The sequence below is a fragment of the Suillus subaureus genome, assembly GCF_016647635.1.
Source record: "Suillus subaureus strain MN1 chromosome Unknown BJ212scaffold_5, whole genome shotgun sequence".
NCBI classification, from domain to species: Eukaryota; Fungi; Basidiomycota; class Agaricomycetes; order Boletales; family Suillaceae; genus Suillus; species Suillus subaureus.
The window spans coordinates 1,375,661-1,402,793 of record NW_024538561.1 but is presented as its reverse complement, the minus strand read 5'-3'; the positions used below and the strand labels follow the sequence as shown (position 1 = coordinate 1,402,793).

Genomic DNA, 27,133 nt, shown 5'->3' with positions numbered 1-27,133 from the left:
GGCAAAACATTGGACACCAGAGCGAGCTCTACTCGATGCTCACGGACAGGAAGTCGGTAGGAGGTCACCGACATTTGTCTTGATTTACCCTCGAGACATTAAGCACGTACCCGAGCTGAAAGTAGCGCAGGTGTCCAAATGCACGGTAGTCATATTCCCCGGATAAGCGCAATGCAAGGAGGGCCGGCACGAGTGCAACGAGATCAGGATAAGGTCAAGAGACAAGTCGACTGCAAATTTCAAGGTGGAAATGATCTCCAGGTCATCTGATGAAAGAAGTCCTTAATTCGCCCAAAATCCACGCAGTGACGATCCTAAAAGTTCCCACCAGCGAGTGAGCCACTACCAACCGACGCCTAGCTGAGCCCAGTTACCGAAGTCCCCAGTACCTGAGTATGCGCGTAACAATGCCAACTTACTAACTGGTCCACTCCACGAAGGTCAAGTCAAACGAACGCAAAATATGACGTTATGAGCAACAATTGCACACGCCGTACTAAGCAGTCTACAGACAGCGTCTTGACACGACGCAGTCTCCGTTACCGTTAGCATAAGAGCATCCATACTACACTTTGAAGGATTCTGCGTTTCCCAGAAGCCTACTATAAATATAGCAAACTGCATTCCTTCGTTTTGGTGTATAGGGAAACTATGAAAGGGAATAGTTCAGTTTTCCGACTTGGGTGGGACTGTTTCGGAGGTAACGTATGACGCGTGAATGCAGTGGTTTTTGATCGAAAGGTTTGAAAAATCGGACTTCAACGGACGACCGGACTCAGGGCAAGTGAGCGAAGGAGTAGACCAATCATTAATCAGCACCGTACGATGCAAGTGCGGTTCATAAGTAGTAGTCGGCCGACGGGGAGGGTCTCTGGAGTCTGGCCAAGGGTCAATAGCCAGCATCAAGTCCCAAGACCGCCACCGCGTTTTTCAGTAAGGAAACTTATGTACTAAATTTTATCGTCGGACAGTGACCTGTGTGCCTGCCATGATAAATCTGATGACCCATCCATAGTAGGATCCCGGGAAGGTGGTGTAGTTCGCTCAACCAGCCTGAGACTGCTGGAATACGGATATGGCGATGGCTCGTTTAGCCCAGAGGCGAACGTGCTTGTTATCGAATGCGAAGGCAATGAGGGCACCACTGGCAGAATTCAAATTTCAAACTCCACGACAATGTTGAATATGGTCTGGCATTGGATCGATACAGGTGTCACACGTCACCTGTCACACGTCTACCAGGGGTGGGATTAATATTAATGTTGTGATTAGAGCCCGCTGAGAGGTCTAACCATGTGTTCATAGGCTGGGCGTTCACGCGAGCAAGACAGGTGCAAGAAGTCAGTGAATATTTCAGGTTGAACAGGGAGCTAGCACAATGAATGGACTGAGCTGCTTATTTGGGATGACATAGCTCCTTTCTGCCTGGATCCCAATTTCGGATATTCCTCACTTGGCGTCGCCACTTGACTTGTCCATAGTGCACAAGCCGGTCACGAGCCTACACATTAATATCGCGATGGGAAATGTCCGCCAGCTGCCAGGAGTCCAGACGGTATTGCACCAGAAACCTCGTATCAGCCAGTTTTTTTCCAGGGCTTCGTCGCGCTGAAATCAGAGCCGAGGCACCACGAAGAAGTATCTCGTACTATCAGGCCAAATGCATTGGAGCTCGAACCACTGTAGGCCCCAGCTAGGGAGTTTACTACTATCTGGTTTGCTATAACCCACTGGGCTACTCGTCGAGTAACTACTTTCCCGAAAAAATTACATCGCACATACTTCTGAATAACGAACCACAACATACAAGTTGCTCCGACCAAATTCTCAAGAACCTCTTGTTCGATACTTTCAACTGTTTCCAGCACACCAGAAAACTCTCTAGGGTAATTGCCTAGACTCACGTTGAATCAGAACTTGAGTCTCGCAGAACATCAAAGATGAACGTACATGCCACTACATGCCACAGTTGCTCGCAGCGACCTGAATGGCTTCGGCAGCAATTTTGCCAGACTCAAAGCCGGTGCCATTATTCAACTCATTGAATGCCTGCGGGGAGACGTTGAATGTGTAAGCAGCATCGACGGCAGTGATGAAGATGGTAGTTTGGACGCCGTAGGACGCAGGTGTATTGGAGGCTCCAGCAGGTGCCGCACAAGGTGGAGTTCCAGATGGCACCTGGAATACCTCCGATGTTGGGGAATGAAGGAATGGAGCCGAAGGTGGTATACCCCTTGGTCAAAAGACCGTTCGAGCCGCCAGAACACGAGACAGCAGCGAGGGACGAATTGGGGTTGGTGTACATAGGGTCGTATGTAACATTTGCGGGTACTGCAAACGCTGGGAGGGCAAGGGCAGAGATAAGAGCAACGGCGAGTAGTGAATTTCATTGTGTAAGAACTATTTGATGTAACTTCAGATGCAGATTTCAAGATTTTCTACTCACATTTATACATCGGGGAGAAGGGTTAGATGCCAGATCGAGCTCCACTCGAAGCACATGGGCAGGTCGTCGGGAGTAGGTCACCGACATTTGCTTGACCTTCTTCCTTGATTACCATCGAGACATTAAGTACATACCTGAGCTGAAAGTAGCGTACATGACCACATATAGTATTCTAATTCCCCTCAGCGCAACGGTTGCCATGCGCAAGAGTGGCCGGTGCGGGGGGGGTGGAACCAAGTCATGGCCAAGAGACAAATCAACGGCGAATGTCGAGATGACATAGCATCCCTGGACTTTTGAAAGGAAGGACACTTTCCATCTTGACTGTAGAAGGAAAGATTATCTGGCATTTGCAATAAAAGGTTCAGTGAGCAGCGGACGATGATGAAAGAAGCCCCTACTTATGATATTCACATGTCGAGGCCACCAAATCGGCACAGACCACCCTCACAATAGTTAAGGGTGCGCGGTGATTCCAAAGTTACTAGTGCAAGTGCGTGCAAATTTAGGTCAACTATTCTCCCCGAGAAAAACCTGAGAGATCATCCCTCCTAATAAAGGGTCAGCTAGTGTGCTTCACGTGACGAAAAACTGCCGACTTTGGTGGTACTCTGGTAAGGATGGCCATGACACATCTTGAAGCAAAGCTAAAACATCATATCATGATTACAGTAGACAATATGTACAGCAGTCAGTGACCCAGTCAATCACTTGGGGATGAGTGCTATACACATTGTCCACCGCAGGAACATATCGCAGTGTGAAAATAAACAGAACTAACATTGTGCACATACCTAGCTAAGAATGTATGTAGTTGTTCGAGGAATGCTACCACACATTCTGGGTGACGGCATGTTCTAAGTTCCGGTCTCTCTTCGTGGTGCTGCTTGAATAACTTTCGAACGGCTAGATATTCCACCGCAATTCGTCATACTCCCCTGCGAATAGAGTAATCAAGGTACCTGGGAGCGTCTAGCAGGAAATAAACTAGAAGGGACGAGGAAAAAAGAGACGTGAATGCAAGGTGAATGAACTAATCAAGAGGCGATGCGTTGCGGTGTGTACAAAAATGGGTACTTGGGAGGGAGTGCTGCTGAAGTAGGCTACATACTGGTAAACATGTGCACATGTGAACTCTGGACTCCTTGCGAATGTATGGACCTGGCAAAAGGAGGAGAGTTCATGGAAATCGTAAAGACTCGGAGTCACGATTGGCACCAGTGCCAGTACCTGCGGACAGCACAAAGACAACAAGTAGCGGTCTGCGCGCATTGCAGGCATAAATAGTTGAAAAACAGCTGGCTTTCGAATTTCTTCAAGTTGTTTCACAGCACTTCTGAATTGTGCGGTTGTGGCACGCGTTGAAGTTAAACCTTTTGAATCGGGAACTGCCGGAGGCGCGTCTTGCTCTCACCAGATTTGCAACTAGATGACAACAAACTCCCCGCCGTCCGTCATACTTACAGATGCACTCGCATCTCTGAATAAAGCAGTAAACATAGCAGTAAGCTCATCGTCCTCTTCAATGCTCTTCGAAATTCATTGACTTGCGTAGTTCACGAGCTTACAGGATCAAACACGTCAAGAAGTCACACAAGCATGTGCTGAAGCACGGGAAGCGCGTCACGAGCGGGATGAAGCCGTTAAGGCTCTCCATGAGCTTAGGCTTGAGGAGCAGGCGTGGAAGCAAGAGGCTGGTGCCCGACAGTCCGCTGTATGTCCTCATCGATGTTTGCACATTCACCTTATTTAACCTTGCCCCCTGACACAGGTTGAGCAAGCCGAGTTGACTGTACGCCCATCACTTTGATAGCGTAGAGATACTGAAATTTGTATGCAGATAAAACACCATGCAGAGACGATTGCTCAACTTCGCTACGAGTCCGAGCAATGGAAACAACAGTGCCTCCGTCTCGAAGACACATCGCGCCAGGAAGCCACCAGCTGGAAGGAGCAATTCCTACGCGTTGAACAGGAGCGATACAAGCTCGCAACGCGTGTGGATGAGCTTATTGAAGAGCAGCTTTCTGTGCGGACCACTCTCATTTCTTGAACCTCGAATCTGACGTTCACGCAACAGCATTCTGTCCAGACGCATGCATCTATCACTCCATTCACGACAATGCTTCGTTACCCCAACACAACCGCAAGCACAAGTCTTAGCGATCCATCCGCATCCACACGCCACCGTTTCCCTCCCTATACCTCCGAACTTCCTGACGAATCCATATCTACGTCGTCATCCAAGGCACCCAAACCCATATCCACACAACAACTCCCTACCCCCATTTCTGCGAATCGCAGGGCCTCCGGAGACAAGTCAAAGCAGTACCTAATCCGACGCGTTCAGGCGGTAATCGAGGTGCCCGTAAAGGAGGAGAGCGTGGAGAACACGATTTCTAATGAAACACCGTTTGCATCAAGTTCTTCTGCGTCATTATCAAGCTCGGATTCAGGATCCACAGTACCAGGACCTAGTAGACCAACTTCAGCCATCTCGAGCAAAACCATACCCAAACTCAGCAAACCTACCAGTGCCCCTAGTAAAACTGGACAAGGTGTCAACAATATTGTCTCAGCTACCAGCAAATCCACATCACTGAACAACAAGCCTATATCGGCAGCATCCACCAAGTCCGCCCTACCACCGTCCAAATCTACAGTAAGACCTGGTAAACCCACACTCTCCGGGACTGGCAACAAACCACTATCCAATATTGCTACCAGCTCCTCGTCCCGTCCCGCCCGAAAAATAAGCACTAAACGACAGTATATCGAGATTGATGAAGACAAGGATGGAGAAGATAGAATATCAGAGCAGTGCAAGTCAGGTAGTGATGCGGCTGCCGAGGACGAAGTTGATTCTTCAGAAGAGGAAGAAGACGAGCTGACGCTGGGCGCAGAAGTATATTCCCTCTGTCGTGAACATTTGTATCAGCATGCTGACGCTTACGCCCGCCAGGAAAACCGCCGCGAAATTTATGGTACCAAGCGCATAGCAGCTACGAGCAGTATGAAAGCCGTGTCGCAGGCGCCGGCGAAAAAGAGGAAGCTGATTTCAAGCACGACTGCCATAATATCGGGCGGTGGGAAGAAACCTCCTGCGAAGAGTGTGCGCGGGTGAAAGCCCCTGCCAGTGGTTCGCCAGAGGGTTTGTCTGACTTACGTTTGTGATATCCACGTGACTTATGCTTCTTATTCTTTGCAACACACCCTTTGTTCTTCTAGCCTCGGAATTTCCATATGAAATTATCGCTATCTAGATGCTCGTGCGAGCTGATGCCTCGTTTTGTATGATTATGATGACACCAAATCTAAAACGTTTACAAGATACCAATACACGAATGCCCACGAATCCTTGGATGAGATAAAAGTGTCCATCATCACATTGCACTTGCCCTCACTTATCTCCCAAAGCGTCACAGTGTCTATAACAAGACCGATCTCTTATGACAGAACTGATCAAGAAACTGTGGGACTTCATATGGTAAAGGATTAATAAACGACTTTGATTGTAATCCTGAGATCCTTTGAAAGGACCGGGAGTACGGACGATGAAATCTCTCCTCCCCCCCAAAAGACTGAGACACCGAAAGAGGACCCACATCGTGATCTCGTCGATCGAGGGCAAGCTCCTTCAAGCACTCTAGATGGTGCCAGTGCATCCCCTAGGGAGCCTCTCTTTGCCGCTGTTCTGCGAGAGGTCGCCGTAGACCGAGAACGAGCTGCTTCAAGCACTCTCGATGGTGCCAGTGCCTCGAGGAACTTTGGTTATCTTCCCGGAGAAGCCACCGCAGATCAAGTTTACCTTGCATTGGTATGATCTCAATAATCGAGCTACGTCGGGGCTGGCTGACTCGGAGATCCACTTAGGAACACGATATAAACCCGTTTACAAATCAGCCTCATACTGCGCAATACAAAAAGATTCTTGAAGGCCGCAAAACGCTCCCCGTGTTTGCACATATGGCTGAGTTCTATAAGATAGTTAGTTTTATGCATACCTCACACCATTCACTCTGACGTTCGCAGTTCAACAAACACCAAATCATCATCATGATCGGCGAGACCGGCTCAGGCAAGACCACGCAGTAAGTTAGCATCCCTTGACACATGCTCCCTTGTCTTTTTGGATAGTCGCTTATCATAGACTCCTTTTGTCATCGATAGAATACCGCAGTTCGTCGCCTACTCAGATCTTCCGCACACCAAGAACAAGATCGTGGCATGCACTCAGACCCGCAGAGTCGCTACCACGGCTGTAGCGGAACGCGTGGCAGATGAGATGGACGGTCCGTTTGTTTCATTACTCTGATCTCACTCCGAGCTCACTTTATCACCTAGTCCAACTCGGCAAACAAGTCGGTTACTCGATACGTTTTGAAGACATGACCGAGCCCGGCACCACCTTCCTCAAATACATGACCGACGGGATACTCCTGCGCGAAGCCATGCACGATCCTGATCTCAGCCGCTACTCCACTATCATCGTCGACGATGCTCACGAACGCACCCTTGCTACTGATATCCTCATGGGGGTTCTCAAAACACTCGCTCGCCGTCGCCCAGATCTGAAGCTCATCATCATGTCCGCCACCCTGGACGCTCTCAAGTTCCAGGAATACTTCGCTGCCTCTGGCGGCGCCCTTCCCCCGCTCTTCAAGGTTCCCGGCCGCACTCACCCCGTCGAAGTATTCTACATCCAGGATTCGGTGTCGGACTATGTCAAGTCCGCCATCCATCTTGTACTCAAGATCCATTGCACAGAGAAACCAGGAGATATCTTGGTATTCCTGACGGGTGAGGAGGAGATAGAGGATGCCTGCCATAGGATCAAGCTCAAGGTGGAAGACCTCATCGACTCCTACCCCGAGACCGTAGGCCCTCTCGAGTGCATCCCGTTGTACTCCTGGTTACCACCTCAACAGCAGCAGCGCATCTTCGATCCACCGCCCAAGGCAGGCAGTCCGTCTGGCCCACCAGGACGCAAGGTCGTGGTGAGCACGAATATCGCGGAGTCGTCACTGACGATCGATGGGATTGTGTATGTCGTGGACCCGGGGTTTTCCAAGCAGAAGGTGTACAACCCGAGCACTCGCGTGGAGAGCTTGCTTGTGAGCCCAATCTCCAAGGAGTCGGCACAGCAACGCACGGGCCGTGCTGGGCGAACGAGGCCGGGCAAATGTTATAGGTTGTACACGAAGAAGAACTTCACGTCGGAGTTCAAGGAGCAGACGGAACCAGAAATTTTGAGGAGCAATTTAGTGAGCACGGTGCTGATGCTTGTCAAGGCAGGGATTAAGGTGAGCTTGATGTCGGGGGTAATGTTCTTGAGCTGAGCTGATACTTGTGTAGGATCTTGTCCAGTTTGATTATTTGGATGAACCAGCTCCAGAGTCATTGATAAGGGCGCTGGAGGTATTGAATTACCTCGCAGCAGTGGATGATGATGGGAACCTCACTGCGCTTGGGAGTATCATGGCTGAATTCCCTCTGGATCCCCAGGTAGGCGATTATCCTGGTGGCGGGTTTGGTTCCGACGGTTCTGACGCATACTCTCAGCTCTCAAAGATGCTGATCGTCAGCCCAGAGTTTAAATGTAGCAACGAGATATTGACGATCACTGCGATGCTGTCAGGTGCGCACCCATCCCGGAGGTTTACTCCCGTCTGACACCGTTGTAGTGCCAAATGTATGGCTACGGCCAAGTAACAAGCGAGAAGAAGCGGATGCTGCGAAGGCGCTGTTTACCGTCCCCGGTGGCGACCACCTAATGCTTCTGAACGTGTACAATGAGTACATTCAAAGTAAGTCTCTTCTTCCTACAAACACGTACGTACTCGCTTACAACTACCCCAGATCAACACGACAAGAACTGGGCATGGGTTCACTACCTCTCCGCTCCAGCGCTACTGCAAGCAGTCAACGTGCGCGAGCAGTTGGAACGGACGATGGGACGGTTTGAGGTGGACCTCGTAAGCGTGCAAGATCAGAGCGAAATGGCTCTGGCAATCAAGCAGGCGTTGTGTTGTGGCTTTTTCATGCAAGCTGCACATAAGGTGGGAGGAAAGAGGAACTACATGACTTTGAACAATCAGGTATATTATCTTGGCTTGGAGTTGTGGTTGGCGTGCTGATGGGAATTTTCTTCGTGGTAGCCCGTGGTGCTGCATCCATCGTGCAGACTGGACACACAGCCGAAGTGGGTAATTTTCAATGAGTTCTTGGTTACGAACAGGCCGTATATACGAACCGTCACGGGTGTCCGACCAGAGTGGTACGTACACCTCTTAGCACTGTAGATTGACATACTGATGCAAATTTGCACGTTAATGCTTCGATAGGCTCCTCCAGTACGCGCGCTTATACTTTGATTTAAAGGACTGGCCAGATAGCGAGACTAAGCGTGCGTTGGTGAGGGTTGCGAACACGATGACGGGCAGGTTTGGGGCGCAATTTGACAAGGCAGCGCGTGTTGGTGAAAGTGACGAGGAGGTTGAGGAAATGATGAGGAGGTTGAGGACCTGGTGAGGGGGTGGAGTACTTTGCTCGAGCGCTGCAGGAGCTCGAGACCACGGGGTAAGTGTAACACAAAAAGCTAGGGAAGAAGCCGGTCATTGTGCATGATGCATCAGGTGAATAGATATGGCGTGTATGTGGAGTAAATATGTGAAGTAGCGTTCAAGTCGGTTCCCGGACTCCACTTGAGTGGAAGAGGGTTATGTTACAAGCAAATGACTAAGCGCATGGGGGGGCAGACTCCAACCATTCGGCAGGGGTGTTATCCTACTGTCCTGTCCCATGCAACAGCCCCCAGAAGTCGGCAGTCACGCAAATGTCACTGAAAGTCACGACATGTCACATAGGTCAGTTTCAAAGTCAGCTCGGCAGTTAAGCAAGAGCGCAAGGAGGTCGTTAGTATTCGGCGTGAGCAAGCAAGTACAGTATTGACTAGTAGAATCTAAGTATGAGGGTGACTGTGATTAGTACCGTAGTTGTAAAATTGAGGGGGATGTGTAGGGGGACCATGTACATTGTGTGGATACTGAGGTTGTCTATGTAAATTTGATGATGATGCAATGGGACTGCTGGATGGATTATTAGTGTAATGTGTTGAAGAATAAGATGGTGCATGGAGAGCTGGATTAGTGTAGAATTGATGAAAATATGGTTGGTGGGTAAAATGTGGGGGATAATTCAAATTGAAAGAGTGTGCAGGCAAGGTGATAAAATGATTACTGGAGGTGTTGGATGAGGTAGTGCCATTGTCCTGCGAAGTGCTACTAGTACTGGCTTGTTCTGTTGGTGATGCAGTGGCTGGATTCTTCGAACGTGTTTTTCCTGTCTGGAACAGTGTGGCAAAACGTGGATTGTCAGCAAAGTGTTGATTGGTGGCATCAGCAAGAAACTCTTTTATTCTAGTCCAGAGTTCCTCAACCATCCCATCTCTTGAAATCTTAAGAGCACCAGCAAGTGTGATAAAATTGTCCTTGTGCTGGAGTGTTGAGAGCACATCAAACATCTTCAACTCAATATCACGGTCAATCTGAGCATTGCGCACTTTGTCTTCCATCTTCTTCTTGGCCTGTTTCTCTGCATCAGCCTTGTCTTTTTCACACCACTCCTCCTCTGCTTTGTTGAAGTCCTCCTCAAGCTCCAGGTGGGTCACAAAATGGGCCTGTAACTTGACGGATTTCCTTGGCTGCTTCTTTTTCTTCACATTCTCTAACTCCAATCTAGATTGAGCCAATGCCCGCTGCGCCATCATACAGTGTGCATTTGTAGTGTCAAGCTGGGCAGTCAGTATCTGGGTTGTCTGGACCAATGCCCCATTCTGCCCATACATGCGCTGGAGCTCATACCAAAGCTCCTCCTTCATCAATGCCATCGCCTGATCATATGTGGGGATAACTGGATGTGGGATGGGGGCTGACAGTTGTGATGTTGAGTGAGTGATGTGGGTGTTGATGTGGGCATTGTTATAGGGGTTATGGGGGGGCTGTGTGTCTTGCATCTCTGGGCTTTCTTCCTCCAACTCCAACTCTGAGTCAGAACTCTCAGAATCTGAGTCATGTTCATCAACCACCATCAGAAAAAAATTGTTGTCCTCTTCTGAATCTTCTTCTTCACTGCTGTCCAGCCTCATCAAGTTGTCAACCTCATCAATATCAGAAGGAGCCATCATTGGAGAAGAAGGGATGTCAGCAGGATATGATGGAGGAAGATGTGCGGTGGTGGTTGAATAAACCAAGCTTGGCGCAAAATCCTTGTCTGTGAAGACTGACAGATCAAGAGGATAGATACCAGTTCTTTTAAATGCTTTCTGGATGAGTTCTGGCATGATAACATGGTGAATGGCCATATATTCATGAATAAAATTATAGTGATCAATTTCAACCCCATCAGCAAGGTGTTTGTCACAATGTTTGGTCCAAGCATGCTGGACAGATGAAAATATGCCCACATCCAATGGTTGGATTTTGTGCGTGGTTTTTGATGGAAAGGCGTGAATTATGACACCATTATCATAAGCTGCCCTTTGAATAGCTCTTTGTTCATGCGAACTATGACCATCAATGGTCAGAACAATTGGCTTCTCAGGATCAACGTGATATTTCTCTGCTGTAGGAACAACATCAGCAAAACCCTGATTTGGGTACAGTGCCACAGCCACACAGCGTGTCACAGGTCACATAGACTTTGTTGTAAAGGCTCTGCAGCACCACACAAGTATTGATTCTATGTAAAAATGAGTGTAATGTAGTCACAAACATGTATATAACAAGATGGTGTGCTAATAATTATGTTTTATAGAGAAATTGTGTAGTGTGCAGCACTGTACAGCGCTGTACATGGGGGGACCTCGCTGTGACACTGATTGCTGTGCAGCGTTGTGCAGCACTGCACATAGGGTTAGGGTTTTGCTGATGAAAGTGTTTCCTGAACCAATAACCTGCTATCTCATGGTCCATCCATCCTGTTGGCAAGAAAGAAACACTGTCCAAGGTGATCACAATGTTAGTAGAGCATAATACTATACTTATATAGCTTGCTTACCTGCCCACTTTATCTTTTAGGTCTCGAATATCTGGGGGTGGACCTTCTGAAAGAACGAACCATGGTGGCATCTTAGTGCCAGCAGTGGAGATGCACTCAAGAATGGTTACGAGCTCTAGATTATTGCTATGGATCCAATAACGATCTGAATCTTCTGTGGAAAAAATAAATTTCATGCCAGCATTTTTCCTCCCCCCACCCATCTGATTCCCTTTCTCATCCATATTCCAATGATGCTCTGGTGGAATTTTATTATAGTCATCATCAAGCTTCTTCTGCATCTCAAAGAACTCCCCAATGGTATCCTTGTTGAAATTTCAAGCGCACTTTGGATCCAGTCCACTTGGTTGAGATACACAGAGGGATGAATGACAATGAATGAACCAATTGTGCCATTTTTGTGATGGGAGTTGACCAGTTATTTCTTTAACACATGCACACAACTTCGCTGGGTGGATAGGAGTTGCAGATGCAGACACCAGTTTACACCAGTCAACAACGGTTTCCTCCTGTGCAGCAGATAACAGTTGCTGACCCTTGTGAGCATGCTGACGAGACTTATGGACTCCCAAGCATCAATCACTCAGTGTCTGACATGATACCTAGACCAGTTGAGTAAATAATCACATGACAAATGACAACTCACATTTTGCTCCTTTGCAGCAGCTGCAACAGATTTATATAGCCCATTTGCAATTCCCTGAATTGCAGCTTGAATGCATGACTCATATGTAGGGTCTGATGAAGCTCGCAGCTTTCCTCGTCTCCTGCTGATGGATTTGCAAAGGCGGACCAGCCCCATGACCAGCAGCACAGCACCAGTCGGCACTGGTGTGTGCAATATTGAAACTCCGTCACGGCACACATCAGCAGGTGACATTTTCTGCGTGACTTTGGCACTTTCAACCATCTCACTCAATTCTGCTTCAATCGTATCTGTTCGACCTCGTAGTGAGTTGTATTAGAGAAAGAATGATATCTATGTTGAGAATTTTGTGTTTAAGTGGCTGGAAATACGAGTTTTGTGAAAGTGCCGACTTCTGGGGGCTGCCAATTGCATGGGACAGGACAGTACACCCTAGCACAGCTTCATAATACATTAGTGGTACTCAAAATAAATTTTGAAACTCTTGAAAACTCGCTAAACTGCGTTCAACTCCCTTCAACTCCCCGCTTAAAGTTTGAAAGAACTCGCGCAAGTCCGAGAGAAATGTGCTCGGCACACGTCGGCATGTAGTCGGACTTTAAAACGACACTTGTGATTTTTCAAAGCGTGCTATGTACATAGGGGAAAGTGGTAGAGTAGCGGTCCAACATAATTGTATTTCAAATGAAAGCATTAATAAAATTGTAAAAAAAACAAGGCCTGCGGGAATGAAATCAGCTGTGGGTAGGGAGCGCGGGAGGGACCAAATAAGTGCCGAGTGGAGGAGGGGGGGATGCTGAGCAGTGGGGGGGGATGAAAAGCGTCGGGAGGAAGATCTGCGTGCCTCTGCGGAGACGCAAGATCAAGTGAAGGGCGGACTCCTTCTGGATGTTGTAGTCACTGAGAGTACGGCCATCTTCGAGCTGCTTTCCAGTGAAGGTGAGATGCTGCTGGTCAGTTGGGATGCCCTCCTTGTCCTGGATCTTCGCCTTCACGTTGTTGATGGTGTCCGATGACTCCATCTCCAACGTGAGGGTGCCTCCATGGAGACAGATAAGGAGGCGGAAGGTGGACAGGCCGTTTGCCGGTAAGGGCGAGGCGCCGCTGATCAGGTGGATGGCAGATGGTCCATCGCCCTCGCGCATGGATGAGCGTTGGCTCTAAGTCGTGCAGACCGGCGAGCACGTTGGTGAACAACAGGCATGTTTTTCGAACTCCGATGTGCGATGCCGGCCTGACTTTCAATTGCAGCACATGCTCATGCTGTGTTTTGTTGAAGTAGCCGAGCTTTAGGCGAGTTTTCAAGGAGTTTCAAGATTTATTCTGAGTACCACTATTGTACTTGTTTGCTTCGTCCAATTGAACTCCCGAAACTTTAATGCTGAGGATAGCACCCCAAGCTGACTGGAGAACTTCGCTGTGGCTGAACGTTTGTTCTTATTTGTACTCACCGTAAAAACTGCGTGCTTGCCTTAACAGTCGCCGGAATACCGGTATATCGGTGCTAAAAAGAGTCGAGTAAGAAAGTGAAGGGTATACACGTCGAAGGACACGAGGATCCAGCATGTTGAACAGCGTTTCAGATGATAATAAGACTCTTATTCAAATCAACACCCCAGCCTCTAATGAGTTCTACCACTGCTCGAATCAGTGAAATTCTGCAAGTTTTGCAAGTGAACAATCTCACTATCTTGACTTTCCTCGAAGGTGTGCTAAGCAGCCGTGAACATGAGCACTCCGCAGCTCAGGAAGACATAATTCGAGACGCGGAGACCATGTGCGAAAGCCTATATCAACACCCGAAAACTCGAGCACATGTTTTGTCATGGGCAATGGTCACAGTCAGGACTCAACTGTGCAATGAAATAAAGGAATTGGCTCACGAGCGCCACGGACTCCGTTTTCGAGCAACGAGTACAACATCTGAGCAGCTCGAGGGAACCTTTATGAATTTTATCTCAGAAAAGGTGAAATCAGTTGCTCCGAATATGTTGACAATGATGATGGCTCTTCTGGGCAAGAAGAATCTTACAGTCGATGAAGACTGCGATATGGAGGGTGAGCAACCAGACGAAGAGGAAGAAATGGACCTTGGGGAATTTGGGGGGGACAGGCAGTATCGGGCAGATGGTGGTGGCATGGACGAGAATGAAATGCACAGCGATGACGATGAAACGGATAATGATGAAATATCCAGCGCAGAACGTGGGAGTGAAGGGCAGCCTGAGGGCGAAACGGACAATTCTGCACAGACTCGCGTCAAAATGCGCAGCGCCGTCGTCGAGCAAAAAGGGCCGGTGAAAGGAGAGCTGCGTTATATCAGATTGTCAGTTACAAGAGTACATTCTCGGAGCATACAGACTGACCTTGTTTTTTTGAAAGAAAGCGGTAGTTTGCACCAGCATATTCCTGCAGAGCACCAACAAATTCTGCAATTACTTGCAGTGCATCCTCGGCATATTTCTTCACTCGACCGGTACCCCTCAAAAGGTCATTGAGGTCTTAGCTCACGCTGGATTCTCAATCAGCGTAACAACAATCCATCACGCCGTAAATTCCATGTCTCATGAAATTTCGTCCCGAATCAAGCAAGCTGTCCGATCACTGCAGTCAGCATTCGCATACGACAATTTTGATATCAATTTCAAGACGGCGCAACCTACCATAGAGCGACAGAGCACATTCGTGAGTGCTACGTAGGGGGGTGACCAAGATTATTATTCGATTGTCATCAAACAACAACGGTATCCAAAAGCACAGTGTCTTTCCGGAGCCAGTGGGTGATATGGTAATGACATCTTTCTTTGCAAGCTGTGCCTGAGCAGACTGAATTTGCCATGGGCAGGGAGTGAAGCCAAAGGTAGATTTTACTGCAGTCCGAATTTCCTCGACCGAAGGGATGTTATTGTTTGCAGACATCCTTGCACACGACGCGTCTTCATGTGACGCACTGTGATTCGCGCAGTGAGACATTTTTGGTAAGGAACACCGGTTCTCGGTGAGTACAAATAAGAACAAACGTTCAGCCACAGCGAAGTTCTCCAGTCGGTTTGGGGTGTTAATTTATCCTCAGCATTAAAGTTTCGGGAGTTCAATTGGACGAAGCAAACAAGTACAATGTATTATGAAGCTGTGCTAGGATGTAGGATAACACCCCTGCCAAATGGTTGGAGTCTGATGGGGGGGCTGCCTTATGAAACACTGCTGATCTCAATAAAGCTCCACAATAGGCCATCGCCTTTCAGATCGAGAGAGGAAACCATGTGTCTGCTATCAACAGTTCTTCTTCTCTGTCGCTTCACAGGCTGCGAGACAGACTGAATGAGGAAAAGTGGCTTGTTTTCAGGAAAGATGTCTGGAAAATGGGATGATCGCATGCCCTTCATTTTTGATGTCTGCAAACGAGCCAAAATCCTCGATTTGAATGGAGGGAGTAACGTCTTAGATTCATCATCCAGGGCGCGATCAAGGGTTGTTGGGGGCTCGGATAAGGTAGACGATACCGCGGTAAGTTTAGGATTGAAGGAATTGCCTCAAGCGACCCACCCGCATCCAAGTCCCCTCCCTATACCTCCGAACTTTCTGACGAACCCTCATCCAGAGCATCCAAACCCATATCCACACAACAACTCCCCGTACCCATTCCCACAAGCCGCAGGGCCTCCAGAGACAAGTCAAAGCAGTACCTAATCCGACCCATTCAGGCTGTAATCGAGGTGCCCGTAAAGGAGAGTGCGGAGAACACGATTTTTGATGAAGCACTATCTGCATCAAGTTCTTCTGCGTTATTAATATTATAATCAAGCTCGGGTTCAGGATCCACAGTACCAGAATCTAGTAGACCAACTTCAGCCATCTCGAGCAAAACCATACCCAAACTCAGCAAACCTACTAGCGTCCCTAGTAAAATTGGACAGAGTACTAACAACAAAGTCGTCTCAGCTACGAGCAAATCCATATCATTGAACAACAAGTCTACATCAGTTCCATCCACCAAATCCATATTATCGGTAGACCGACACTGGCAACAAACCACTATCCAATTCTGCTACCAAAAAGCCTACTCCCTCGTCCCGTCCCGCCCGCAAAATAAGTACTAAACGATAGTATATTGAGATCGATGAAGACGAGGATCAGACTTAGTGCAAATCAGGTGGGCCAAGAACAAAGCTGATTCTTCAGAAGAGGAAGAAGGCGAGTTGACGTTGGACATTGAGGTACATTCGCTGTATCATAACATCCGGTTCAGCGTGCTGATGCCCAAGCCCGCTAGGAAAACTGCTGCAAAGTTTATGGCACCCAGCGCATAGCAACTACGAGCAGTATGAAAGCCGTGTCGCAGGCGCATGCGAAAAGGAGGAAGCTGATTTCAAGCACAACCACCATAATAATGGTGGTGGGAAGAAACCTCTTGCGAAGAGTGTGAGTGGGTGAAAGCCCCTGATGGGGATGGTTCGGCGGTGTCTGATTTACGTTTGTGATGTCCACGTGAGTTATACTTTTCATTCTTTGCAACACACTATCGCTATCTACGGTGTTCGTGCGAGTTCATGCCTCTTTTTGTATGATTATGATGACACCAAATCTAAAGCGCTTACAAGATACCAACACCTGAATACTCACGAATCCTGGGATGAGATAGTTTCCATCATCACATTGCACTGGCCCTCACTTGTCTCCCAAGTATCACGGTGCCTATAACAAGACCGACCTCTTATGACAGAACTGATCAAGAAACTGTGGGGCTTCGTAACATGGTAAAGGATTCATGAATGACTTTAATTATAATCCTGAGGTCCTTTGAAGGCACCAGGAGTACGGACGACGTCGACGTTGCAATCTTTCCTGCCCGCCAAAAGACTGAGATACCGAAAGAGAACCCACAACATGATGTTATCGATCGAGGGCAGGCTACTTCAAGCACTCAAGATGGTGCCAGTGCATCCCCTAGGGAGCCTCTATTTGCTGTCGTTCTGCGAGAGGTCGCCACAGATCGAGAACGAGCTGCTTCAAGCACTCTCGATGGTGCCAGTGCCACAAGGAACTTTGGTTATCTTCCCGGAGAAGTCACCGCAGATCGAGTGCATCTTGCATTGGTATAACCTCGATAACAGAGCTATGTCGGGGCTGGCTGACTTGGGAATCCCCTTAGGAACACGATATAAACCCGTTCACAAATCAGCCTCATACTGCGCAATACAAAAAGATTCTTGAAGGCCGCAAAACGCTTCCCGTGTTTGCACATATGGCCGAGTTCTATAAGATAGTTAGTTTTATGTATCCCTCACACCATTCACTCTGACGTTCGCAGTTCAACAAACACCAAATCATCATCATGATCGGCGAGACCGGCTCAGGCAAGACCACGCAGTAAGTTAGCATCCCTTGACACATGCTCCCTTGTCTTTTTGGATAGTCGCTTATCATAGACCCTTTGTCACTGATAGAATACCCCAGTTTGTCGCTTACTCAGATCTTCCGCACACCAAGAACAAGATTGTGGCGTGCACTCAGCCTCGCAGAGTCATTACCACGTCTGTTGCGGAACGCGTGGCAGATGAGATGGACGGTCCGTTTGTTTTACTACTCTGATCTCACTCCGAGCTCACTTTATCACCTAGTCCAACTCGGCAAACAAGTCGGTTACTCGATACGTTTTGAAGACATGACCGAGCCCGGCACCACCTTCCTCACATACATGACCGACGGGATACTCCTGCGCGAAGCCATGCACGACCCTGATCTCAGCCGCTACTCCACTATCATCCTCGACGAAGCCCACGAACGTACCCTCGCTACCGACATCCTCATGGGCATCCTCAAAACTCTCGTCCAACGATGTCCAGACCTCAAGCTCATCATCATGTCCGCCACTCTGGACACTCTCAAGTTCCAGAAGTACTTCACTGTCTCTGGCAGCACCCCTGTCCCGCTATTTAAGGTTTCCGGTCGTACATACCCCGTCGAGGTGTTCTATACGCAGGAGCCGGAACCGGACTATGTCGAGGCTGCCATCCGCACTGTGCTCATGATTCATTGCGCCGAGGAACCAGGGGATATTTTATTGTTCCTGACGGGCGAGGTGGAGATAGAAGAGGTGTGTCGGAAGATTAAGCTTGAGGCGGATGACCTTATCAACTTCGACCCCATGTCTGTGGGCCCTCTGATGTGTATCCCTCTGTACTCGTCATTACCGCGTCAACACCAGCAACATATCTTCGACCCACCGCCCAAAGCAATCTGTCCAAATGGCCCACCAGGACGCAAGGTCGTGGCAAGCACGAATATCGCGGAGTCGTCACTGACGATCGATGGGATTGTGTACGTCGTGGACCCAGGGTTTTCCAAGCAGAAGGTGTACAATCCGCGCATCCGTGCGGAGAGCTTACTCGTGAGCCCGATCTCCAAAGCATCGGCACAGCAGCGTGCGGGCCGTGCCGGGCGAACGAGGCCGGGTAAATGTTATAGGTTGTACACGGAGAATGACTTCATCTCAGAGCTCGAGGAGCAGACGCACCCTGAAATTCTGAGGAGTAATTTAGCTAATATCGTGTTGATACTTATCAAGGCAGGGATGAAGGTAAGCGTGAAGTGGGGTGATGTCTTTTGGGTTGGGCTGATACTTGTGTAGGATCTTATCAGGTTTGATTGGGTGGATGCGCCAGCACCAGAGACATTGATGAGGGCACTGGAATTATTGAATTACCTCGCAGCAGTGGATGATGATGGGAACCTCACGGCGCTTGGGAGTATCATGGCTGAATTCCCTCTGGATCCCCAGGTAGGCGATTGTCCTGGTGGTGGGTTTGGTCCTGACGGTTCTGACGCATGCTCTCAGTTCTCAAAGATGCTGATCGTCAGCCCAGAGTTAAAATGTAGCAACGAGATATTGACGATCACTGCGATGCTGTCAGGTGCGTACCCATCCTGGAGGCTTGCTCCTATCTGAAGTTGTTGTAGTGCCAAATGTATGGCTACGGCCGAGTAACAAACTAAAAGAGGCGGATGCTGCAAAAGCACTGTTTACCGTCCCCGGTGGCGACCACCTAATGCTTCTGAACGTGTACAATAGGTACATTCAAAGTAAGTCTCTTCCTACAACCACGTACGTACTCACTCACAACTACCCCAGACCAACGCGACAAAAACTGGACATGGGTTCACTACCTCTCCGCTTCAGCGCTACTGCAAGCAGTCAACGTGCGTGAGCAGCTGGAACAGACGATGGGGCGGTTTGAGTTGGCCGTTGTAAGCATGCGAGATCAGAGGGAGATGTCTCTGGCAATCAAACAGGCATTGTGTTGTGGCTTTTTCATGCAAGTTGCACATATGGTGGGAGGGATGGGGGATTATATGACCATGAAGGACAATCAGGCATGTTATCTTGATTTGCGTGGGGTTGGTTTACTGATACTATCTTTGTGGTAGGCCACGGCGCTGCATCCATCGTGCGGACTGGATACGCAACCGGAGTGGGTGATTTTTCACGAGTTCGTACTTACGACGAGACCGTATATACGGACCGTCACAGATGTCCGACCAGAATGGTACGTACATCTTAGCACTGTATCTTGACATGCTATGCAAATTTTCACATTGACGCTCCGACAGGCTCCTCGAGTACGCGCCCTTGTACTTTGATTTGAAGAATTGGCCAGATGGAGAGACGAAGCGCGCATTGATCAGGGTTATGATGCGTGCATGATGAGGTCTACGAACCGGGGGACCGCACGCAAGAAACAACTCAAAGCGACGCGCGTTGGTAGAAGTGACCAAGATATCAAAGGCTTGATAAAAGGGATGAAGAATTTGAGGACTTCTTCGGGAGGTCAGCCCCCCGGTAAGTCAAACACGATCAGAAGAAGCTGGACGTGAATCAAAGGAATAGGGATGGCATGATATCGGACTGTATCCGGTATGTGAAGTGTAGTATATGTACATCAACAAACTCTGGGGTTGTCCATGCGTACAGCACTGTCAAAACTCCGGAGCTGGGCAGTTTCTGTATTCTTGACGACTTTGAAGAATGGTGGACAGCCTACCCAGAGAGTGTGCGAGTGCAAATATAGCCTGAGTGCACAAATGTACATGACTCGGCCATACAGTGATGCTAAAACTTTATTTGCTTTTGTTTATTTCGCGACACGCCCACCAGCACCTCCCGCCTCTTCAACACCTGGTTCTGACTCATCTAGCTTTTAACCAGAACCGCCTTCAGCACCAGCTTCACCTCAAGGTTACCAACGTTTTGTTAGTTCACCACCTCCAAACCAACAATATGCTGCACGCACTCAATGCACTTAGGTCAAATAGCTGTTGCTGTAGGCAAGACTATCCACAAGAATGTACTTTCTTTTTGCCCCGCTTGCTCACCATGAACAATTCGCCGGTGTAATACCAGTTACCGTCCTAAAACATCACTTCAATGTCTCGAACTCCTATGTAATCTACAAACTCCGGCTCATTATATTCCCTTGGCACCACAAACCTTGGGCACGAAAAATCCGTCGCAGAGACTGGTCACAGAGTGGCAGCCTCCTCGCGACGATATCAATAATAGTGATTTACACATACTACGTGCGTCTTTTTCCTATTAATCCATCCCCTCTCATTCGTTCTGCCGCCATGGCACTCGTAACATACATACTCGTAGCAGCGCGACAAACTGGTCTTCAAGAACGATTTCACCCCCAAATCCTCGTCGTCGTATACTCAATTTTATCTTCGTCCAATGCAGCTGCTACCTCCTTAATACTCAAGGCACGGGTCAAGTAGTAGATTTGATTGCTCATGGCGGGTGTAGGTTTGTTGGGTGAGTCCGCTCCTTGTACCCTTCGTTACTGATTCCGACCGGCGTCACCCTCACACTCTTCGTGGGTCTCCTCAATCTAGGCTCAACCATATAAACCCTCGTATCTGTCTATGCGTTCGCTGCAAACGCCTTATCCATAGTATGTCTTGTCCCTATAACATACATGTCAACTCTTTACTTACACTCGCACTCGCACTCGTGTAGCTGCGTTCCCTCCGCTCATTGGTCCTTCCCAACTCGCCTTCCATTGTAGATACTGTCAACCCCGCATCCAGAAAACGCCGCATCACATTCCTGTTGCTGGGGGTTGTTTTGCAGGTTGTCTACATGCGTTTCTTGGTTAGGGTGAGTCCTTGGCGTGCTCTCGTGTCATCGCACCATGGTAATATAAATTGCTACGCATGCTGCTGCTGTTTTTTTTGCGTGAACGTTGATCATGATAGGCAGTACTATGCACCAATTACTAGCGTGCTGAATATAGACTCGCATACTAAATGCACCGAGCAAGTACATCTGCTGGCTAAAATGATACTCGTGGTCGAGAAACACTCAGGCATGTAGGCCTGGAAGATCTGAGGTCGATGATGTGGCCCTCCGAAGGCACAGTAACACTGCCGTCGGACCTCGGATATGGTCAGTTTCAAAGACAAAGGAGCTCCATGGATCTGGGATGGATTCTAGTATATAACAATCGCCCGCGAACCGCTTCTCGTTGGCCAATCTTCCAACCGTACCTCGTGCCTTGCAAAGTCCATTAGGAGAGAAGCTGGAGAAACGTCATACAATGCCATCGAGCCGAACCCATTGTAATTTCATTGATTGTACTGTGGGGTTGGGCCCAGACACATTTCAACTGCGATGGACTTCCAATATGCTGAATTCAAGTGCCATTAATTTGTGCTTGCATCACAGACCTGGTCTTGCAAAGAGACGCACAGGCGGTAGGTCAAACAATTCAGCTCGCAAGTCATAAATCGCAGAAGCTCTAGCGATTCAATATTCAGATATAGTCATGTATGTTATCTTACAAACGCCCGATTTGCCCCTCCAAAACGCATCCTTCAGTTCTACCACTTTCCAAAAAAAAAATTCCTCTCCCACTGACGCTTTCATGCCTAAGAAAGCCCAACGAACTGGTCAAACCACCTAAACACTTCGTGGTGCCATTTCAAACTATCCCAGTCAAAGCATCAGCTCACGACCAGCGTGTAGAACTGCATACGTACCTATTCCCAGCGTTTAGCACCCAATGGTTCTCGTCTGGGAAGATCAGAAGGCGGCTTGGGACGCCCAGCCTATATGCGTGTCGATCAGTATGAATCACCCACTAGGAGTAAAAATAGAAGGAAAGGAAGAGGAACGGTGGATTAAAGAGAAACTACGGTGCAAGAGAACGATACATGAAAAACCAGGATGAAAAAAAAAACGCACTGCTGCAACGCATGGAACACCCCAATCCCATCTGATTCCGGAAGCCTGTAATCCTTGCTGCCATGAATTGTCAGCTGTGGGGTCGACCACTTGGCAACGGTATACGCGGGGCTATATTTCCGCGAGGCTTCGATTGCGGCAGGATCCCATGGACGTCCTCCCCATTCGTGATTAAACTGCAGTGTGTCAGTAGTTAGTATTGTGAGGGAGAGATGGGAGACGCACAAAGAATAGTTCATCTGTGGCGTAGCCGTTGAAGGCTATGTCAAATACCTGTTTTATGTGAATAGATCAGGTCTTCCTTCGCTCCATCATGCAGTGAGGGGAGACGCACTCCATCGTGACAGACCAGTGCCTTGAACCCAAATCCGAGCTCGGGGTTGCCTGGATCCAGCTGCGAAGAGCGAGAATCAGGACATAAGAGGATGTGAAGGACGAGAAGGAAATGATACGCGCTTGATTGCATATCCGCCATAACTAGCACCAGCAGCCACCGTGCGGTTTTGGTCGATCTATGCGCAGAGGCCAACATCAGGATGCGTTGAGTGTCAGGAAGACAAGGCGCAGGGTCTCACCTCTGGGTATTCTCGAAGGATATACTTCCATCCCATCAACAAGTCTTGGATGGGGCGGCCTCCCCAGTTTTTATTGATCCCATCCGTGAATTCTGAAATGTTGCATCAGCACAAGAACAGACAAAAGAAGAGAGTAACTCACTCTGTCCAAATGAAGTGGACCCTGTTGGATTGATAGCAACGACCACATATCCCTGGCTCGCAAAGACTAGAGCACACATAGCTCAAATATTAACACAGTCCTTGTAACCCAACAAAAGGAAATTGTGTACCATTCGGATTCCATCGCGTCGACCACTGATCAAACCAGGCGCTCTCCGGACCTCCATGGATAAGCAACACCGCAGGCCACTTCCCATTAATCCCACGTTCGAATCCAGGTGGGGTAATCACATAACCATGTGTGTCCTGCCCCTCGGCCGTACCTTTGAACCAGAAATCCTTCCCGGGGGAGAGATCTTTGCCTTGGAGCCCAGCGGAAGAGAACGAAGTAAGGCGCGTAACCGTCGTCGCCTTCACATCTGCCTTTCTTCCTGCTAAGAGATCCCGCTCGGTGGCGTCGAGCCCACTAAGCTCATACACCTCGTTTGGAGACGTCAGGCTTGAAAGAGCGAAGGTAGCCCTGCCACCTGGGATTGGCGTGAAACCGGATATAGAACCGCTGGAGGTGAGGGCTGTTGGTCGAGTGGTTATGGTGGCGTTGGAGGGAGGTGTAGGCGGAACAGCCAGCCCAAAGATCTTGATGCGGGCGTGATCGCCGGTAGTAGCGTAAATGAGGGTAGAGGAAGGGGAAAACTGGGTTCGGATCAGTTGGCTAGTGACGACAGGCGTATGGGAGTGAGGAGTAAACTCGCAAGGAATTGACAAGGATCACAATACAGAGGATAGAGTGAAGGAAGTAAGGTCGGTTGGGTGAAGATTAACTCACGACAATAGAATCAGGGGAGCGGTCCCAGTCCTCCGTAATGGTGAACCGAACGTTTTCCTTGAGATCATAGATCACCACTTTCGCGCTGTACACATGAAGTTGACAACGCGGGAAGTGAGTGTATGAGCGAGTGAGAGTACATGAGCGAATTAAAATTAGAACGACATACGAATAGATCGTATAACCTACCGATCACTCTCGTGCCCATCAAGAGCCAGTTCCAGCCAGGCGACCTTATCGCCAGAAGGGCTGAACACAGGGGAGTGCGTCGCACCTTGGACGCCCGAGGTGAGTTGTCTGAGATCTTTTCCGTCATGTGCAACGAGGTAGATCTACGTGGTAGTGTGTTAGCATATAAGGGCAAGATATGAAGTGCACACACATTCTGCCTGGTGTGCACAGCTCTGGGGAGTTGCGGGTCCTTGGCAGTGAAGATGGCATGCGTTTTGGAAATATCATAGTCATCCGTCTCACCGAACGGCTCCACAGGGGAAGACTAGTTCAAATCAGTTTCACCGCTAGCCCGAAGAGTAGAAACAAGCACTCACGAGTCCCGTCCCCTTTAGCACGTTCACGTAGGTTTCCCCCAGGACCCACTTCGCACCTACTTTGGCCAGACTGACCCCAATGAGAGCCTTGCTCTTAGGACCAACCCATGTATCCCATTGACGCTCGAACATCTCATCATACACCAGACCAGAATTGCCCCGATTCTCATACGCCGTGTCCTGTTCTCTCACGGTCTCGACAAGGCCATCAGGATAAACATATGCGGAGAACACGAGGCGCTGAGCGCTGGAGCTATAACGGAATGCGCTTGCAGTGGTGATGGGGAAGGATCCTACGTGGGAGGAGAGGTCGGAGGAGAGAGGAGAAGTGCTGATGGGGATGGTGTAGAGGCTCTGTGTGTCATCTTTTGTTACGACATGTGCGATGGTGCGAGAATCAAGCCAAAAGGCATCGCCGCCGTCGGGCAAAGGAATGTCATAGGTACGGCCATCGCTAAGAGCGATGACGGAGAGTGACTTGTGAGACCTAAGGGCCCGATGTTACAATTATGAGAACGAAGAAAAGAAGGAGGAGCATACTTGCGATCCTGAAAAGAGTAAGTGCTGATGGGTACGATAGCAAGATCACCGATGTCGTTTGGCAGAGGCACACCAGGCCGAGGGAGGGTGAGCATATCTTGCGGGGAGAGTGCATTTGCACCCTCGCTGAGGGTAAAGTCTGTAGCCATCTGAGGAATTTGTGGGGCAGAAGCTGGTGAAATGGAACTGTAATATAATGGCACCTGAGCAGCAAAGCCCAGCTGCAAGAAAGGAAGTATTCGCATGACACAAATTCGTGCACCACGGCCTAGCTAGTTCGACACGAGGTACTCAATTTTAAGATCAATTATTGCTCATTGTCACTCACCATTGCGTGCAACGTCGTGCGACTAAGCTGTCGAGTACCGCGTGTTCTCGTGGGTAAGAATATTCACATGTGACCTGCTGAGTGTAAACGCTCTGAGTACTCAAACTTAAAGTCCGCATACATGATCCCGCAGGTTCTTCCTGGATTCGAAGTTCGTCAGCTACATCATCTATCTGGCCGACTGGGCTGGCGAGTGGTGTTCACCTCTGGTCTACCTTATGGACAACAATACCGGCGTGCGCGAGCTGTCTCTTGAGGAGTTCGCGGAGCTCACGCCTGCCAAGGTGATTCCGATGCACTCCTGGTGTTTTGGTCTAGGTTTTACATGAACTAAGGACTCGGAAGTGTTCGACTGACGCCAAGTCAATTTATGGGCCTCATGCCACAAAGGCACGAGACGTGAATTAAAACCCCAGAATAAGGGAAACCACTTTGTTATTTTGGGACGAACCAGAGGTAGCCCTTTATTTATCAATACATTGCGATCATCAACCTTTAGAAGTAGTGGTCCCACTTAGTTGCAGGTATTCACTGATTGTTCTTCACGATCACATAACGGTGTACTAGCCTCTTGCATTGGAAAGTGTGAGTAACTCTATGGGCACTTCTGAGAATGCTGCAGATGCAAAGCGAAAAACTGATGGATTTCTAGAAATCAGTTCTGTGTCTTCTGACACAAGTGAGTAACACCATGATATATATTCATGTGTCCCAAATTTGGCATAGCTCTCGAAGGACACCTCGAGTACTCTGTACTCAAGGACGCTGAAAAGCTTGTGCTTGCTAGGTGAGGGTATTGGCCTATTTAGTTCCAATGATCATCATCACTTGTTAGTCGCTCTGATGGACTGGACGTCGAGAATCTATCCTCTATCGTGGGTATAGTTCAAGTGTTTTTGTTGGCCTTCCTCGACGATGGCGATAAGCCACACTGTATAAATGTCGGAAGGTGGTGGATAACCTTTCTGCTTCTGTCCCCCCTGTGTTATGTCTGTTTCGTGGGGTGAGCCAGAATCCGTCGTGAGTAGTGGCCTCGCTTTGGAATATTCACTCGTGATTCAATCGATTATGAACAAGGAAGACTCGCTCATACCTCGAGTATCTACATCTACAAATGCCGAGTATCGTCATGGCATCCCAACTACGCATCTAGCGCACGCATTGACTTGCGCAGGTTACTAGACGGTGCAATAACTCATCTTTATTGTTATTGTTCCTTGAAGTTTTTTAATCTTGTCCAAAAAATAGGTTCAGAACCATCTATCATTATGTTTTCGTTGTTAGGTCAAGTGGAACTCGACCTTGCAATGGCGACTTCTTCCTTGAATTGGCTACAGTTGGATCAAGGCTTGCGAGCACATGTTGCCGAAGCATTGGTACCAACCTCAAAGATGAAGGTCAAACCTTCTGCGACACCTGAACGATCGAAGTGTCAATGGGAGTTTGGTTCCAGAGGATAACACCCGAGAACAATGAAAACTCATATACCACTGGCACCAACCATGTTACCGAAAACAGTCAAGGTGCTACTTCACGACACACAACCAGGCTCATAGAAAATTCTGGCATCGAACTTGTGTGCATCAACAGCGGGGGAGAGCTCAAGACTGTATGAGCATGGTGCGACATCGTTATTCAAGTGTGCTTAACTGTTTACCTTAAGCACATTTATGTCGCTGATATTGACCCTAGAAATTGAATGATAATGGATCGCTCTATGCTTGACTCCGGGAAAACGAGCCACTCTGCCTCCCAGCTGGAGATATCTGGATTGCGTTGCTTTATTTATGGGTCGAAGGTTGCATGTTCAGATCACCTCACC

At 48.7% G+C, this 27,133-nt stretch overlaps 9 protein-coding genes across 9 annotated transcripts; 6 read left to right on the top strand and 3 right to left on the bottom strand.

Moving 5' to 3' along the window:
* Positions 1 to 1,956: 1,956 nt before the first annotated feature.
* BJ212DRAFT_1477246 (Epl1 protein) lies at positions 1,957 to 2,305 on the bottom strand (the record flags this gene model as incomplete). The annotated part of the gene is made up of 2 exons (XM_041339518.1): positions 1,957 to 2,138; positions 2,188 to 2,305. 2 exons carry the CDS (start codon positions 2,303 to 2,305, stop codon positions 1,957 to 1,959), a joined length of 300 nt encoding a protein of 99 aa, XP_041197245.1.
* Positions 2,306 to 3,875: 1,570 nt separating this feature from the next.
* Positions 3,876 to 5,570, top strand: BJ212DRAFT_1296788 (uncharacterized protein; the record flags this gene model as incomplete). Its single annotated transcript, XM_041332504.1, has 5 exons — positions 3,876 to 3,950; positions 4,002 to 4,160; positions 4,218 to 4,238; positions 4,287 to 4,475; positions 4,527 to 5,570. 5 exons carry the CDS (start codon positions 3,876 to 3,878, stop codon positions 5,568 to 5,570), a joined length of 1,488 nt encoding a protein of 495 aa, XP_041197244.1.
* A 440-nt stretch (positions 5,571 to 6,010) lies between these two features.
* Positions 6,011 to 9,264, top strand: BJ212DRAFT_1330785 (P-loop containing nucleoside triphosphate hydrolase protein). Its single transcript, XM_041334739.1, is given in 12 exon segments — positions 6,011 to 6,263; positions 6,320 to 6,433; positions 6,479 to 6,537; positions 6,617 to 6,738; positions 6,791 to 7,749; positions 7,802 to 7,951; positions 8,009 to 8,084; positions 8,131 to 8,253; positions 8,271 to 8,272; positions 8,308 to 8,544; positions 8,605 to 8,723; positions 8,791 to 9,264. 11 exon segments carry the CDS (start codon positions 6,413 to 6,415, stop codon positions 8,975 to 8,977), a joined length of 2,055 nt encoding a protein of 684 aa, XP_041197243.1. The 5' UTR covers positions 6,011 to 6,263; positions 6,320 to 6,412; the 3' UTR covers positions 8,978 to 9,264.
* A 4,510-nt stretch (positions 9,265 to 13,774) lies between these two features.
* Positions 13,775 to 15,175, top strand: BJ212DRAFT_1456530 (uncharacterized protein; the record flags this gene model as incomplete). Its single annotated transcript, XM_041338871.1, has 4 exons — positions 13,775 to 14,125; positions 14,171 to 14,282; positions 14,402 to 14,488; positions 14,542 to 15,175. 4 exons carry the CDS (start codon positions 13,775 to 13,777, stop codon positions 14,847 to 14,849), a joined length of 858 nt encoding a protein of 285 aa, XP_041197241.1. The 3' UTR covers positions 14,850 to 15,175.
* BJ212DRAFT_1203999 (uncharacterized protein) lies at positions 14,847 to 15,065 on the bottom strand (the record flags this gene model as incomplete). Its single annotated transcript, XM_041329123.1, has 1 exon — positions 14,847 to 15,065. A coding segment is annotated over one exon (219 nt), but the record flags the coding sequence as incomplete, so codon positions are not given.
* A 1,746-nt stretch (positions 15,176 to 16,921) lies between the features above and the next one.
* On the top strand, positions 16,922 to 20,273 carry BJ212DRAFT_1541076 (P-loop containing nucleoside triphosphate hydrolase protein; the record flags this gene model as incomplete). Its single annotated transcript, XM_041341843.1, has 11 exons — positions 16,922 to 17,245; positions 17,302 to 17,415; positions 17,461 to 17,519; positions 17,597 to 17,718; positions 17,771 to 18,729; positions 18,781 to 18,930; positions 18,988 to 19,063; positions 19,110 to 19,232; positions 19,282 to 19,547; positions 19,578 to 19,696; positions 19,761 to 20,273. 11 exons carry the CDS (start codon positions 16,922 to 16,924, stop codon positions 19,852 to 19,854), a joined length of 2,406 nt encoding a protein of 801 aa, XP_041197240.1. The 3' UTR covers positions 19,855 to 20,273.
* On the top strand, positions 20,274 to 21,427 carry BJ212DRAFT_830746 (uncharacterized protein). Its single transcript, XM_041344163.1, has 5 exons — positions 20,274 to 20,726; positions 20,953 to 20,961; positions 21,042 to 21,100; positions 21,166 to 21,306; positions 21,405 to 21,427. The coding sequence occupies exons 1-4, from the start codon at positions 20,493 to 20,495 to the stop codon at positions 21,212 to 21,214; spliced, it is 351 nt and encodes a 116-aa protein (XP_041197239.1). The 5' UTR covers positions 20,274 to 20,492; the 3' UTR covers positions 21,215 to 21,306; positions 21,405 to 21,427.
* Positions 21,428 to 21,866: 439 nt separating this feature from the next.
* BJ212DRAFT_1330738 (Alpha/Beta hydrolase protein) lies at positions 21,867 to 25,610 on the bottom strand. The gene is made up of 17 exons (XM_041334738.1): positions 25,516 to 25,610; positions 25,433 to 25,451; positions 25,308 to 25,385; positions 24,984 to 25,251; positions 24,444 to 24,930; positions 24,278 to 24,391; positions 24,085 to 24,227; positions 23,896 to 23,980; positions 23,240 to 23,762; positions 23,110 to 23,175; positions 22,968 to 23,059; positions 22,845 to 22,904; positions 22,727 to 22,786; positions 22,618 to 22,665; positions 22,393 to 22,568; positions 22,157 to 22,256; positions 21,867 to 22,134 (listed from the first exon to the last, which is right to left on the bottom strand). The coding sequence occupies exons 3-16, from the start codon at positions 25,312 to 25,314 to the stop codon at positions 22,157 to 22,159; spliced, it is 2,229 nt and encodes a 742-aa protein (XP_041197238.1). The 5' UTR covers positions 25,315 to 25,385; positions 25,433 to 25,451; positions 25,516 to 25,610; the 3' UTR covers positions 21,867 to 22,134.
* Positions 25,497 to 26,771, top strand: BJ212DRAFT_1585493 (uncharacterized protein; the record flags this gene model as incomplete). Its single annotated transcript, XM_041342366.1, has 5 exons — positions 25,497 to 25,595; positions 25,879 to 25,990; positions 26,038 to 26,098; positions 26,147 to 26,244; positions 26,596 to 26,771. The coding sequence occupies exons 1-5, from the start codon at positions 25,530 to 25,532 to the stop codon at positions 26,769 to 26,771; spliced, it is 513 nt and encodes a 170-aa protein (XP_041197237.1). The 5' UTR covers positions 25,497 to 25,529.
* Between the last annotated feature and the right edge of the window lie 362 nt (positions 26,772 to 27,133).

Excerpts from the sequence above, each read along its gene's own strand:
- BJ212DRAFT_1330785 (XM_041334739.1), top strand. The coding sequence starts at position 6,413 with ATGGCTGAGTTCTATAAGATA. Across the intron at positions 8,545-8,604 it reads ACATGACTTTGAACAATCAG|CCCGTGGTGCTGCATCCATC; the intron begins GTATATTATCTT and ends TCTTCGTGGTAG. Across the intron at positions 8,724-8,790 it reads ACGGGTGTCCGACCAGAGTG|GCTCCTCCAGTACGCGCGCT; the intron begins GTACGTACACCT and ends ATGCTTCGATAG.
- BJ212DRAFT_1330738 (XM_041334738.1), bottom strand. Across the intron at positions 24,228-24,277 it reads CTGTGCACACCAGGCAGAAT|ATCTACCTCGTTGCACATGA; the intron begins GTGTGTGCACTT and ends ACTACCACGTAG. Across the intron at positions 23,176-23,239 it reads GACGCGATGGAATCCGAATG|TCTTTGCGAGCCAGGGATAT; the intron begins GTACACAATTTC and ends TGTGTGCTCTAG.
- BJ212DRAFT_830746 (XM_041344163.1), top strand. The coding sequence starts at position 20,493 with ATGTACTTTCTTTTTGCCCCGCTTGCTCACCATGAACAATTCGCCGGT. Across the intron at positions 21,101-21,165 it reads CTGCAAACGCCTTATCCATA|CTGCGTTCCCTCCGCTCATT; the intron begins GTATGTCTTGTC and ends GCACTCGTGTAG.